Source organism: Papio anubis, chromosome 1, assembly GCF_008728515.1.
Source record: "Papio anubis isolate 15944 chromosome 1, Panubis1.0, whole genome shotgun sequence".
Lineage (NCBI taxonomy): Eukaryota > Metazoa > Chordata > Mammalia > Primates > Cercopithecidae > Papio > Papio anubis.
The window spans coordinates 157,538,712-157,554,108 of record NC_044976.1 but is presented as its reverse complement, the minus strand read 5'-3'; the positions used below and the strand labels follow the sequence as shown (position 1 = coordinate 157,554,108).

The following is a 15,397-nucleotide window of genomic DNA, read 5'->3' as shown; positions in this document are numbered from 1 at the left end:
TCCCGGTAGCCTAGGGCGGAGGCGGGGGAGGGCTCGTCCTGCGCCCCCATCTCATCCTGGAATAGAGAGATCCGCTGCTCCCACGACGTCAACTTGGCTCGCCCCTCTGTGCCCCTGCTCTCTGTCTCTCAGTCCCCGGACCCCGGGAAATGGCTCTGCAGGGGCGGCCCCTGCTACATCTCAAAGGTCCTTCCCTGCAGAGAGCCCCCACCCACCACCCAGGCAACCTCCCATCCCCGACAGAAACACAGCCCTTGGAGAGGGAACATTGGGTGATAGCGTTGGGGTGAGAGTGTGCCAGTCCAGCAGACTGCGCTGTCCCCTGGCAGGCCACTGAACAGCCAGGGCGTTGGAGTGTTTGGGCATTTCCTGGGCAGGAATTGGGGCAAGGCTGAGTTAAAGCCTCTGTCCCATCCAGAGCATGTGAATGGGGCCAGGTAGTAGGCAAGTGGGTGTCCCCGAGCCCAGTGCTTTGCTGGGCATTTGGGGTGTGAAGTGGACAGACCCTGCGTGTGTCCTGGGGAGGAGAGCTAAAGGCCTGGCACAGCTGCAGGGCCAAAGCAGGGCGTGGTGATGGCTGGGGGTTGAGAAGTAGGGGGAAGGGGTGACAAGGTGTCCCAGGGCAGAGTTGCTGCAGGGAGGAGACATGGAGAGAGGCAAGGCCGGCTCAGGGGCAAGTCCCTCTACTAGCCAGATTCTCCTTTGGTCATTCTCTGCCACCTCCTGAGCAGGGCTCTGTTGGCTGCCAGCCCTATTTGCTGTAGTGAGGCCTCAGGGATCTCAGTAGTCACTGTCTCTCACTGCCCCACCCAGAAAAGCACCTTCAGAGAATGGGCCCTTTCCTATTTTCCCAGTTATCCCTTTGGCCTATCCCAGAACCTGTTGACTACGAGGCTCCTATGCTTATTGCTGTCCAGAATCCAGCTGTGCCTAGCAGAACTTCTGCAGTGATGAAAATGTTCTATATCTGCTGTCCAATGCAGTGACCACTAGCCACGTTGATTTTATTCAATTTTTTTTCTTTTGAGACGGAATTTCGCTCATGTTGCCCAGGCTGCTGGAGTGCAATGGTGCGATCTCTGCTCACCACAACCTCCGCCTCCCGAGTTCAAGCGATTCTCCTGCCTCAGCCTCTCGAGTAGCTGGGATTACAGGCATGTGCCACAATGCCTGGCTAATTTTATATTTTTAATAGAGATGGGGGTTTCTCCATGTTGGTCAGGTTGGTCTTGAACTCCTGACCTCAGGTAATCCACCCTCCTCAGCCTCCCAAAGTGCTGGGATTATAGGTGTGAGCCACCGCGCCCTGCCGATTTTATTCAATTTTAATTACTTTTAATTTTAGTGTAAATAGCCACATGTGCCTACCATATTGGACAGTGAAGGAGATAATGGGAGTCATGCCTGCCTTCTTAAGGTCGTGGAGCTCCAGGATGGAGCTGGAAAAGACAATGGCCTCCAACACTTCCTTTGCAGTCAGGAAGTACAGCTGCGCAGGACAAGGGAACATGGAGAATAAGTGGGAGTCCAGGGTCCTGAAGCCCAGGCTCTGGCACTTGGCACTGCTCAGGGACTCTTGCAGATGGCTCCCAGAGGTACTGAGGGCCTGGTTGAGCCATTCAGTGCCTCACAACTTTCTGTCAAAAGAGAGGTGAGCAACTATGGTGAAGAGTGATGACTTCAGTGGCTCCAGGTGGATGCTGATTTCTCATTCCCCAAGTTACACGTGCCCTGAAGACAGCCCAAGGAGAGTGGGAGAAGAGACTTCAGTCTGAGGAGTCCCTGGTGGAAGGGATGGAGGATAGCAGTGTGTGTGCACCTGTGTGCTTGTGCATGTGGCCCCGTACCAGCGTGCATGAAGCACTGTACGTATGACAGTACCAACTGCTTATGATGAGGCGGAAAGCCTCCAGGACCCAAGTCAGGCAGGCTGGGTTCCAGTCTTGATTCTTCACTATCTTTCAGTATTCTTCACTACTTGATTCTTGACCAAGTAATCTTGGGCAAGGCCTTCCATTCTCTGGGCCTCAGTTTCCCCACCTGTAAAATGGAAGTATTGCCTGGATCTCTGGTGTTCTATGATTTTAGGTGGTAGTGCCTTAGAATGCCTGTGTAAATGGCTACATGGGGCAGGGCGGGGGCATCTGCAGTGGATAAGGAGAGCTGAGGGGAGTTTTGCAGGGACAAGAGACAGGGCTGACATGCTCAGCAGAGCAGTCTGAACTCAGAGCTGGCTTCTGTGAGCCGGGTGAACTTTCTGACCCACAGTCTACTGCCACAGCATTGGCCTTGGTCCCTGAGGGACTGGAGGGAGCTTGGTTCCGGCTCTCTTCAGACTTCCCACCCGAGGTTGTGTAAACAGCTCCACCTGAGTCCTGTTGATGGCCGATGGATGGCATCATCCCTGCACGCAAGAACCTTTGTGTAAGGCGAATGTGTAGCTTGTCCGTGTCACATTCCTGTCCACACATGATCATGCAGCCCCTCCCTCTGTTCTAAACCCTAGTGAACCCGGATGCGACAGGCTGTGAACATGAAGCCTTTATTCTGTTTGTCCTCAAAGCAGGGAAAGGCAGGTGCAGGGGTCAGGGCACAAATCCAGCAGGAGCTCCACATCCAGTGTCTCCATGTGAGGGCATAAGCCCAGGCAGAGGGGCATCTCAGAGAGTGTTCCCGCTCTGGGCCAGGGCTGAAGGCTGGGCCTGCCTGGGCGGCAGAGGGCCTTAGCGGGCCAAAGCGAAGCCAATGCGGTTGTTACGCCGATCAAACTCCGTGTAGAACTTTCGGATGAAGGTGGCGCCCAGGGCCCAGGTGGGTCCAGTGGGTGGCGGGATATCCATGGCATGGATGGCCAGTGTGCACAGCTTTTTACTACTGTAGGATTCCTGGCAGGAAGGGGGAGAGTTTCTCCATACCCAGCACATGACCATTTTCCTTTCACCTTGCCTGACCCCAGCAACTGTCTCCAGCAACATTCCCCTTCTCACCTCCATCTCTCCCCTAGCCACACTGGGCCTCCCTCACATCTTGGCTATTTTGCCCCATTGTGGACTGCACCGCTCCTGTGTTTAGCCCCTGTGCTAGATGCCAGGCAAACAATGCATCAAGCACCGTGCTTCCTTCAGGAGATTACAGTTTGCCTTAGCTTCTGATCCTAGACAAGTTATTCAACTTCTCTAAGCCTACTGATTATGAAAAGAGGATAAGAATATAGGAGCATAGGATTATTGGGAGTATTTGATGAGAAACTGGACATGAGGGAACAGGCACAGTGATGCCCAAATATGGCCACACATTGGAATCACCTAGGGAAACTGAACCCCAGGTGCCACTTCTAGAGGTTCTAATTTAATAGGTATGGGATGTGGCCCAGGTGCCAGGATTTTTCAAAGCTCTCCAGGTGACAGGCACAGCCAAGTTTGAGAACTACAGTTCTAACATGATCTATGCATTGTAATCTGTCCCCCTTTGAGGGTCTCTGTCCAGCCTTCCTCCCTGCCACTGAGGGGGCCGACTCGAACCTCACCTGAAATACATAGTCCGCGCTGGTGAGCGTGTATTCTTTGCCTCCCAGGTGGAAAGAGATGTCAGGGAGTGTAGGGCCCTCGTTACACTTCACGACATACTGGGGTGGGGGGCAAAGGGAGCCTCCTTGAGTATGGAAGACGTCTCAGCAGACGAGGAGTCCTGCGCTGGTGGCCTGGCCTCTCCTCTGGAGAGGGTTGGGCACAGTGCCCCGCTCCATGGGTGACCAGCCACACGTGTGGAGAGTGTGAGGTGAACAAGCGAAGGCCTGAGATGGCCTCATCTACCTGGGGGATTTGTGAGTCGATACCAGGTGGCGCTCCCCCCACCCGCAGCACCTTCCCTCTTTGGCTTCTTACATCGAACAGCCTCTTCTTGGCCCCCAAGGCCTCCATGAGCTTCTCTATGGAGCTGGTAGAACCTGAGATGTAGGATGCACCAGTGTCCACCAATGCCAGGCAGCCGTCTTCACAGAGCAAGGTGGATGACCCCACAGACACCCTGGGGGAGGCCACAGTCAGACAGACAGACAGAAGGCTGATGGGGCACCTCCAGGCTGCATGTCCTTCCTGAGTGTGGGTGGGTGGGTGGAGGCCACAGTGGTGGCCCGTTGAGGCAGTGAATGGAGGAGGGAAGGTACTGTCGCCCTCCACCACTTCTCCCCAGGCCCTTTCCGTCTGTGTTCCCCAGCCTGGACAGAGCAGGCAGAGAGCAAATGGTGACTGTGCTTAAGAAGTGGCTGCATTTGGAAAGAGGGCAGGATGGTAACGCTGTCCTTCCCACCCTCCCCAACCTCAATGACATCAGCAATTTTTGGAGCCCGGAGAGGGTTGAGGATTTCTGACCCCTTCATTTGAATCTGCCAGACGCCAGTCTTGATGAGGTTGATATAATGGAAATTCCCTTCGTAATGCTGGGGGTCGCTGCCTCCCAGCACAATCTGTCCTCCCAGCGACTGGGCATTCCTAAAGGAAAGATCAGAAGCTCTTGGAAACCCATAACCTCCGGGACCCAGCAACTCAGGCAATCGGGGAAGTTTGCACAAGTGTGCCAGGCAGGACAGAGGGCTCTAGGGCAGCGGAATATGGGACAGACAGCCAGGCTCAGAACTGTCGTTGGGAAGCATGCAGAACATACTGCTTCTCTGCCTTTCTTCCCCTCCCCAAGCCCAGCCAGAGGTTGTTCCAGGGTAGTCCAGCTGTTCCCCAAAAAGCATCCCCAGAGAGGTCACAGAAAAGGAGCAGGTACAAGAACAGTGAGTGGATGTGAACAAGACACAAATGGACGCCCCTCACTCTTGGGTTGCTGCTGATTGAGCAGGTGCAGGGGAGGGGACCCTGAGGAGGCTGTTGGGTGTGGGCAGGGGGCATGGAGAGAGCAGGAAGGAGGGACAGAGAACTTCGGCATCTAGCGGAGGCTGGGCTTGCTGATGCGAGTTTTGGGCCGGTGGCATGTGGAATTCTGGGTCAGGTGCTCAGGGAGTACTGGAAGGTCACAGCCATGTGGGGGTTTTGTCTCCTTACTCGGAATCTCTGCAGAGAAAGAGAGACAGCAGAAAGGAAGCTTCATTTCCTGCCAGCCTCATCAGCCCTGCTGTTTGGCAGGGTGGGTGTTATCTACTCTCTTTGCCCTTCAGGCAATGGAATCACTAAGAGGCGAAGTCACTTGCCTGAAGTTACCCAGTCCATGAGTGAACAAGTGGGGGACTGGAGCCAGGCTCCTGGTGCCCCGTCTGGAGCTGATTCCCCTCGCCTTCCTTTCCTCCACACTGCGCTTGGCTCAGGGACTACTGTAGGCCTAGTCTCCAGGGCGTGCATGTGTGTGTGATGTGTTTGTCCAGAATTCATACTGGAATTCACACATGCACATGTGTGCATGGGTGTGTAGGTGTGCATATGTTATTTTGTGCAACTGCAAACTATTTGTGTTTTTATAAATTCGGAATGTATGTGTATGTGCTAGCACAAATTCCCTACTGCCTCTCTCTCAATACTTCAGGATGTCTCTGGATGTTCCCTCCTTCCCATCCCAAGATAAAGGAAGAAGCCAGCCCTCTCCTCTGCAAAGCCTGGCTTCTTCCTGTCTGCTGGAACCTCATCTCCTTCATGGCCTTCAAACTCCAGTGCCCCCATTTAGCTCCTCTTCTTTCCACATTTTTAATCTCTTTCTTTCCATTGGCTTCTTCCTCCACCTACAGGCATCACTTGAGCATCCTCTAGCATTTAAAAACACCCACCCTTCCTTTTCTGCTTCTGGATCTCACCCCCCACGCCACCCCCCATTCCCTTCCCTGTTGAATGTCCCAGGGCAACCTACATCTCATGACCTCCACTTCCTGACACCCACGTCATCCACCTCTTAACTGCTTGCCATCTGGCCTTGCCCCCACCTCCTCTAAAATGGCTCTTCTAAAGACCACCCCTGACTGCAGAGCCACCAGTTGGTCTTTTCTCAAGGTCTCCCTTTCTATCACCACACCAGAGACTCCTCTCCGTTTTACTGTGAGATTTCTCTGAACTCTGGTCCTCTCCTCTATTCTTTTTGCCACTGGCCTCATGTTCTTACCCTTTTGACTTTTTTTTTTTTTTTTTTTTTTTCGGAGACTGGATCTCACTCTGTTGCCTAAGCTGGAGTGCAGTGGCATAATCACTGCTCACTGCAGCCTTAACTCCTGGGCTCAAGCGATCCTCTTGCCTTGGCCTCCCAAAGTGCTGGGATTACAGGCATGAGCCACTGCACCTGGCCCCTTTTGCCTCCAGCTCTCTTGTCTCCAACTCATGCCATCTTTCTGAGTCCAGCAGTTTGGAATAGAGCCCAACCCTGCTCAAGAGCTGACAACAGCTTCCCCAATGCTGGCTGAGCTGCATATAAGCTCAGCCTAGAATTGAAAAGCATCCATGGTTTTCAGCACCACACTCGCTGCCTGCCTGTGACACTCATTACATTGGAATATGTCTTGTCTTCCCTGTTAGCCTGTAAGCTCTATGTGGGTAGGGGAGTACAGATTCTGCCTTATTCACTGTGTTCTCTGCTGCACCCCCAGAGCCTCGCACAGTGCTTGGCACATAGCATTTACTGAACTGATGAGTGGGCAAACAAATGAAGGATCTAATGGATGACTGAAGTTGGCTGTCTCTGTGTGGGAGGAGCCATGGCCCTCACAGGCAGGGCTCCAGGTCACAGTAATCCCTTATTTCCCATCACCCCCACCTTGCATCTCCTCTTGCTCCAGAGTGGTACTGTCCATTAGAATGTCCTGCCAAGCTGGGAATGTTCTCTATCCGCACTGTCCAAAACCGTAGTTACTAGCCACCGTGGCTGCCAGACATTTGACATGTGGCTAGTGCAACTAAGAGCCACCAGTTGAATGCTTAATTGATGCTTAACTGTATTGAATTAATTTAAATTTCAATGGTGCCTTCCACATTGGCTAGTACAGCTCTAGATATTGATTGACGGTCATCTAATCACAAACGCTTAACAATTCTGGCCCAGGCTCTCCTTCCACTCCCCAGCTCTTCTCCCCTCCTCTCCCCCCACCTCAGCCCCTGGAGTCCCAGTCCCCACCTGTTGTAGTAGAAAGAGAAGACGTCCTCTTTTAGCACCCCTTGGGAGAGGATGTTGTCGAAGATAGGGGTGACCCTGCCAATGGCCTGTTCAATGAAGCCCATGCCCACAACCCCATCAAACTCGGCCAGCATGAAGGGTAAGGCAGGCATCTCCGTGACCTCTCCAAACATCTGTGTCACTGTGATTCCACCCACCTGTGGGAGGAAGGACCAGAGGAGACCAAGCCCACTGCCCGCTCCTTGGCTGGAGTCTGGTCTGGGCTTCCACACTAGGGATCCCAGGGCCACACAGGCTTCAGGGTACAGAATTTGGGGTAAGAGTGTTTCCTCAACTCTGCATGCACACACTCTGTGTACGCCAATGTGTATGCCAATACGTCTGTGCCACAGAGCCGAGAGAGAGCTGGAGTTGACCAGGAATTGGACAGTAGAGGCTGAGAGGGTGGTCCTGCCAAGCAGCAAAAGAAAAGCTGCCAAGAGCGCCTCCCCCTCCCCAGTGGCCCGCCTTTCGTGCCCGGCAGGACTAGGTATTGGCCCCCACGCTTATCATGGGCGAGGGTTTCTTCAGCACAGCCAACCTTGCCCTTCTCCCTTCTTTATATCTGAGTTCACAGAAAAAGGGAGGGAGGCAGGAATCACCCTGATTTTCTGTCAGGCCCCATGTGTGCCCCTCCCCTAACTCTGATGGAGCAGGGCCTGAGAAACTCCAGAATGAGGAAAGGGTCAGGCATAGGCCAAATAAAAAAAAAAGCAGGACTTGACCTGAATCCCAGAGTCAACCTCAACTGTGACCTTAAAACCTATGCCTGACCCTAAAACTCAGCCTGACCCTGACCCTAGATTTCAGTCTAGGGTGTAGCCCAGTCAGAGCTGGTGAACTTGGGCAAGTTACTTGACTGCAGCCATGGGGCTCACGACAAGCCCTACGTGCAAGTCAGATGCAAAAACGTCCATAAACCACCCAACAGTTAAGCCCGTAGCCCAAGCTTGCTCCCCCATAGGTACTGCTGCTTTGCAGCAACAGCCAGATGTGGCAGAGCAGGGTGTTCCTCAGCTCCCCAGGCTCCAAGTGGGCTGCAGTGCACCTCCCCGCAGGTATGGTCCCTGGAGGGTCAGGAGAGGCCTGGGGACAGAAGGGGTTGGGAGCAGATGACCTAGGGCAACCCCACTTACGGTGATGATGTCTTGGCTCAGAAAGCCACTGACTGTCCCTGTTGAATAGCGGAGGGTGAGTTCCGTTCCATTGTGCTTGTAGCTGGAGGAATCCGAAGCATCGAAGAGCTTGTGATACACTGGCAGGGGGACAGAGGCTTAGGTTTGTCCAAGAGTGGCCCAGACAGGGGGACTCAGAGGCAGGGTGCATTGTGGGTATGGCTGGTGTGGCTTAGGACTTAGCTTAGGTACAGGGACGAGTGACTCTAGGGTCAGGAGGCTTGGAATATGTGCTTCATCAATCAAGGACTGGGTTTCTTGGGCCCCCCTAATGTGCCCATACCTCGATAATTTTGTCCTAAATGAAGGAATGTAAAGTAATCACTAACACTGATAACACCAGAGAAGATGCTGGGCACAGAGTAAGTGCCCAGTAAGAGGTTGTTGATTAAGACTAGGGATGGAAGAGTTCCGAGTGCCTGGGATGGGTTTGAGAATTCAGTCCTGTCTCAATCTCAGGAAGACTGGGAAGTGGCCTTCTGGGTGGTCAGGGATTCTTGGAGCTTTCTTTTTTTTTTTTTTTTTTTTTTAAACCTTGGTGGCTATATCAGAAAAATGGGAGACATCTTCCTCTCTCCCCTAAGTGTCAGGGTCAGTGGGTACAGAGGCAGAGAGGAAGGCACTCCCTTGGTGGCAAGCGGGATGGGAGCTAGGTGTGGGGCAGGATTGCTCATGCACAGTAGGGCAGGGGGATTGGGGAGAGGCACTGTGGGTCTTAGGTCTCACCACAGGCAGTGTAGAGACGGCTGCACTTGGAGGAGGGCACCCAAACGTTGGACGAACCAGTGTCAAAGACGACTTTGAAGGTCTGGGGTGGGGTGCCGATGCCAATCTCGCCATAGTACTGGGTCTGTGGGGGTAAAAAGAGAGGGCTGGAGGGGCTCAGGGGACCTTGGGTCTTGGGGTCTTGCCTGGCTTCGCTCTTGGCTGTCAGGGTAAGATTTGGCCCAGGTGAGGTCCTATAGCCTCTCGGGGTTTCTGCTGTCCTGCAGGAACTGGTAGGAGGCTTAGCATCGCCCCATGGCATCCCAGAAAGTGGGAATCTCAGTAAGACAAAATGGCGAAATCAAAACATTGAGAATGAAGCAGGATGCGAACTTGACCCTTGAGAATCTACTGGGGCAGGAAGCCGTCAGACTGTGCTGGACCAGGTCACAGAAACCCCCACCTGAGGGCCGGGCGCGGTGGCTCAAGCCTGTAATCCCAGCACTTTGGGAGGCCGAGACGGGCGGATCACAAGGTCAGGAGATCGAGACCATCCTGGCTAACACGGTGAAACCCCATCTCTACTAAAAAATACAAAAAACCTAGCCGGGCAAGGTGGCGGGCGCCTGTAGTCCCAGCTACTCAGGAGGCTGAGGCAGGAGAATGGCGTGAACCCGGGAGGCGGAGCTTGCAGTGAGCTGAGATCCGGCCACTGCACTCCAGGCTGGGCGACAAAGCAAGACTCTGTCTCAACAACAACAAAAAAGAAACCCCCACCTGAGTCACACACCCCTTCCCACCCACCTGTGACACCTGGCTTAAGGCCTGGGCTGAGTTCCAAACCTAACCCTGCCCCTGAATGGCCCCTGAGTGCTTTCCTGTGTTCTGTGCTCAGGCTTTCCAACCGGAAAATGGGAATGTTCCTCAGCGCCTTCGTCAAACACAGCATAGGAAGGGAGAGTCTTGTGGCAAAGAAAGCCCTAGGTCCGTGGGGGAAAGGAGACAGGGAGGGAGCGAGGGGCTGGGCCAGGCACTCACATCCATGTAGTTGGTGAGGATCACGGAGGAGGTGGTGTTGCCAAGGGCCAGCCTCTTCATGGGCTGGCTCCACTCGGGACCAAGTCTGGCCATGTCCACACCTCGTTCCTTCAGGCTTTCTCGGATTGAGGGCATCCTCTTGAGGAAGATCCTGGCTCATGGTGGAGGAAGCAAAAATAGAAAAGTGCTGTACCCCCACCATAACGGTAGAGTCCCTGAGGCCAAATCCCTGCTTTTAGTACAACCACCTTTAATGTTAGCCCAGCCACCTGGAAATCACCTCTGTCCCTGAAGGCCTCTGGAGCATTTATAAGAGTTACCTCTTGTCAAGAGTCAATTTAGAGGAGTCAGCTGCCCGTGGATTAAATAACCCTGAAGTGACTTCCTTCTGTTGCCTAATTTTAATTAGACAAGGCTGTTTGTTTATTGGTCCGTTCATTCATTTAATCCATAATCACCTGCTGAACAACTACTTTGTGCCTCACTGTGCTGGAAACTGGAGCTAGAAAGATAACGATCATGACTGCTTTTAAGGAACTCCAGCTGGCAGGAGGACAGACGGGAAACAGGCACAGACATTCCCTCTGAAGAGATGAATGCCAGGGAGTGCCCCTGTCAAAACTAGGGGCTGGTGGGGAGACAGTGCCATGGGAGGCCACTAGGTGGCAGCAGATGCCCACAGCAGCTGCGAGGTCTCCAGGACACCAGGGGACAGGCACCCAACCAGGGCTGTGGTGGAGAGGATCCCCTGAGCTGGGTTGGGCATAGAGAGATGCCAGCATCTTCAGAGTACCGTGCACCTCGTCCTTGGAGAGATGTGTCCCAGTCCCTTGGCTTCTTGTCCAGATGTTTTCCCATCACCTTTGAGAGGCAGAATTAAAGAGACCTGGGAAACTGACTCTACTGAGTTGTTACTGAGAGCTCTCCAACAAGCTAGCTGTCATCCATTTTATAGATGAGAAAAATGAAGGCTCACGGGGACAAAGGTGACTCAGAAATGTTGAAGCAGGGATTCAGAGCATGTATCTGGCCTTATTTCCCATATAGGGCCCCCTGGGTCCCGACGTAAAGGCTGTTTGCCAAAGCCCAGAGGAAGATGTCTCTAGCTGTTCACCGGAAGGTCCCAGGATGGAAGCCCAAGTTGACTCTGCAATAGACTTTCCCATACACAGGGAGATTCCCTCTTTCTTCTACTTTCTTCTCAGCGGCCAGTCCTCCTATACTTACACTACCCTTTCCTTCCTACATCCTTCCTGCGTCCCATGCATTCTACTTACTCTCATTTTGCCCATGGACATGAATGCAACTTTTATGCCTATCAGCATGATATCGTAACAGAAATGATTTGTTATCTTCCTATCACAGTTTACTGTTACCAAAATATTTTCACAATCATTATTTTATTTGCTTTCATAAGGTGGATGATTTTATTACTCCCACTTTACAGATGGGAAAATGGAGGGTCAGAGGTTTGACCCCAAAGAGGTTGCATTTCCCATTATTTACTCACAGCTGCCTGTGGTTTGGACTTTTACTTTTTGCCATTTCCTTTTCAGAAAATCCTTTCCTTCTCCCCTTCCTTTTCCCCCCAGGTTCTTTAGTCCTCCAAGCCCCAACATGTACACCCACCTCCAAGAAGCTTGCCCCAAGGCCTCCAGCCCACACTGGCCTCACCTTCCCTTGGGCCTCTGCTCTGTTTTTCCTTGGGTCTCACAGCCTGCACTGTACAGCATGTGGAACTGGTGCCATATGGTGGTGAAGACAGTGGTTGCAGGGGGCATGCCTGAATCCCCTTACCACCTGTGTGATTCTGAGAAAGCTACCTAACCTCTCTGGGCCTCTTCTAAGTCTCCATTAAACCCTCTAAAAATGAGCCTAATGGTAGTACCTACCTCAGAGTCACTGTGCAGATGAAACCATGTGCCCACTGCTCAATATATGTAAATTGTGAGCATATATATGTACATGTTCACCTTGAGAAGCAGCTCATTCATTCAGCTGTCCCAAGTGCCTCACATGATGCTCTGCACATAGCAGGTAGCAAAATTCCTATAATTCTGTTTCAAAAGCTGGATTCCCTCTCCACCCCTTGCCCAATTCCATTCTTTTTCTCTTTTGGATAACAGCAGGGGAAGATGTTTTTACTTTCCTCTGCCTTTATCCTGGGGTGCAGCTGCTTTGAAGTACCCATCCTCTTACCCAGTGCTCACAACCCAGCAGTTACTCTCTGAGAGCCTCAGAGCAAGGGAAAGCAGTTTTGGAAGCAAAAGGCCCAGTGTGTGTTGAGGCTTAGCCTCTTACATATCACCTCCCTGAGCCTCAGTGTCCTCATCTGCAAAGTGGGAATGCTGAGTTGTTGGGGGCATGACTTGAGATGAGACATGTGAAAAGATCCTGTGACACCCTAAGCATTTTATAGGCTTAGCAAGTATTACCGTGATTAAAATTTGCCTTCCTACCTTCAGGACTGCTGGTCACATCTGCTGTCCCCACATTGAAAGCCCCTTTCTCTGTGAGGCCTTCTCTCAAATGCTGTCTATTCCCCTTCTTCAGCCTTTTTTTTTTTTTCTTTTTTAGATAAGGTCTGGCTCTATCACCCAGGCTGGAGTGCAGTGGCTCAGTCTGTACCCATGCCCCACCCCCCACCCCCCACCCCATTTTTTTCTTAGATGGAGTCTCACTCTGTCACTCAGGCTGGAGTGCAGTGGCACGATCTTGGCTCAGCAACCTCCACCTCCCAGGCTCAAACGATTCTCCTGTCTCAGCCTCCTAAGTAGCTGGGAATTACAAGTGCCTGCCACCACGCCCATCTGATTTTTGTATTTTTAGTAGAGACAGGGTTTCCCCATGTTGGCCAGGCTGGTCTCAAACTCCTGACCTCAAGTGATCTGCCTCGCCCTCCCAAAGGGCTGGGATTACAGGCAGAAGCCACAGCGCCCAACCACCCATACACTTCTTAATATTCAGGCTGTGAGCTCCTCAAGGGCAAGGGGCATGTCCTAATACTTCTGAGTTCTCTACAGTGCTTAGTTAGCATGGTGCTCTGGGCAGGAAGCGAAAGACACAGCTTCCAGATCTGACTACTAGTGTCATTTATTGGGCAAGTCACCTGACCTCTCTGAACAGTTCCATACCTCCCTGTCCAGCTGATTGTAAGGATTGAATGACAGCACACGTGGAAAAGTCAGGGTGTTGGGAAGGTGGGAACCCTGCACCCCTCCCATCCCTTCTCTGCCTGAGTTACCAATTACCGTTTAAAGGTGGTGGTGTCTGTCGGGAGACCGAAGGTGCAGGAGCCCCAGAGCAGCAGCAGCAGTCCCCAGCGAGGCATTCTTCTCCATCCGTCCATCCTTTCCTCAGTCTGGGGCTCTCTCTGAGATCCACTGAGGTTCTGTGGCTCCCTTAGCCCTTCCCCTTTTATACACTCCATGCTTGGGGTGATTGCAATTCTGCTCTGCCCTGATTTATTACCCTGGGGCAGATGGCAGGGCAGCCAGCAATAAATCTCACTGTGGGACAGAGCTAGGTGGGTGAAGGGTACCCAGGTTTCCGGATGTGGAGCAGAGGGGCTGGAGGAAGGGGAGCTGTGGGAAAGCAATCTTGTGTCCAGTGACGCTAGCAACCCTCTATCTGGCTTGGCCCTGTGACCCCTGGAGCAGGCAGAGGCTGATGAGAAACAGCACTGCTCAGGGCCAATGTCAAAACCGGGACAAGCATAAAACCTAGGTTTCCAGCTCCCTAGCCCAGACCCAACCCCTATAACCTAGGAGCTCCATCCTCTATATTAACTTTGGCTTTGTCCCTGACTGGCCTCTCCCAGTCTACAGCCGTTTTCCCGTCTAGAACATGGTGAATCTTCACAATTGGTTTCTTGACAGGAGACGCAACAGCTGGTTTAATTATAAGAGTGGAGGGACCGGGCACGGTGGCTTACACCTGTCCCAGTACTTTGGGAGGCTGAGGTGGTTAGATCACCTGAGGTCAGGAGTTCCAGACCAGCCTGACCAACATGGTGAAACCCCATCTCCACTAAACTACAAAAATTAGCTGAGTGTGGTGGTGGACACCTGTAATCTCAGCTACTTGGGAGGCTGAGGCAAGAGAATTGCTTGAACCCAGGAGGCGGAGATTGCAGTGAGCTGAGATCATGCCACTGCACTCCGGCCTGGGCAGTAAGAGTGAAATTCCATCTCAAAAAAGAAAAAGAGTGGAGGGAGACTTAGCATGACTGACTCCATTTTGCCTCTGACCCCCAGGGGTAATATCCTTTAGGTTAAAATCTTCTGCTTAACTCTGTACGTAGATCAGCTAGTTATAGGAGTTTAGCTTGCAGTTCAACTTTAAAAAGATGGTAACAGTTCCTTTCCCCAAACTAACCCCCAAGGAGATAAGGAAATATACAGACAAATAACAATGTTATGTTAAAGATTTATAGGAACATTGTGACCTGACCTAGAAAAAGGAAGCTTTACAACCTCCTCAGACCCTTGCTGCCACCCAGGTGTCTGTGGTCATCAGTCACCTCGTGATCGCAATCCCCTTCTTCTTCCCCTTCCCTTAATACAAAAAACAGCCTAACATTCGTGCTGACTTCAGATGGTTCTTTATGATGATGATCTACCATCTTCTTGGTTTTCTGGTTCTCTGAATAAGGTAGCTTTCCTTGCCACAACACCTTGTCTCTAGACTTATTGGCTGTTGTGTGGCAAGTAATATGAGCTTGGACTCAGCTACTCATGGCCTTGAACAGTCTTTCTGTGTCTGATTACATTCAAGTATTGTTTTCATCAGGTTTGAGTTACAGGTTATCTAAATGGGCTTCCCATAAGGAGAAGCAATCACACTACAGAAAATTTTTCTTTGCATTTTTGATAGCTGGCCTAAAAAACAATTATTTTAGGCTGGGCAACAGTGACTCATGCCTGTAATCCTAGTGCTTTGGGAGGATGAGGTAGGAGGCTCACTTGAAGCTCATTCAAGACCAGCCTGGGCAACATAGCAAGACCCCATCTCTGAAAAACAAATTAGCTGTTTGTGGTGGTGCGTGCCTGTAGTCTTAGCTACTGGGGAGACTGAGGCGGGAGGATCACTTGAGTCCAGGAGTTCAAGGCTGTAGTGAGTTATGATTGTGCCACTGCACTTCCGCCTGGATGACAGAGTGAGATCCTGTCCCAAAAAAAAAAAAAAAAAAAAGGGAAAAATTTTACATTTTCTCAAGATAATTCCTAATTCTTATGTTATCTTCATCAGATTTTTGATTACTTAGGAAAACTGAACTTTAGAAAGGTTAAGTTTTTATATTCATGTAACTTTCTGTATTGCTATTAAAGTCTTTGAATTATTACTTT

General features: G+C 51.7%; 1 protein-coding gene across 1 annotated transcript; it reads right to left on the bottom strand.

Moving 5' to 3' along the window:
* Window positions 1-2,523: 2,523 nt before the first annotated feature.
* REN (renin) lies at window positions 2,524-13,691 on the bottom strand. The gene is made up of 10 exons (XM_003893250.3): window positions 13,301-13,691; window positions 10,050-10,200; window positions 9,033-9,156; window positions 8,268-8,386; window positions 7,093-7,289; window positions 5,049-5,057; window positions 4,371-4,490; window positions 3,885-4,026; window positions 3,527-3,625; window positions 2,524-2,885 (listed from the first exon to the last, which is right to left on the bottom strand). The coding sequence occupies exons 1-10, from the start codon at window positions 13,477-13,479 to the stop codon at window positions 2,724-2,726; spliced, it is 1,302 nt and encodes a 433-aa protein (XP_003893299.2). The 5' UTR covers window positions 13,480-13,691; the 3' UTR covers window positions 2,524-2,723.
* Between the last annotated feature and the right edge of the window lie 1,706 nt (window positions 13,692-15,397).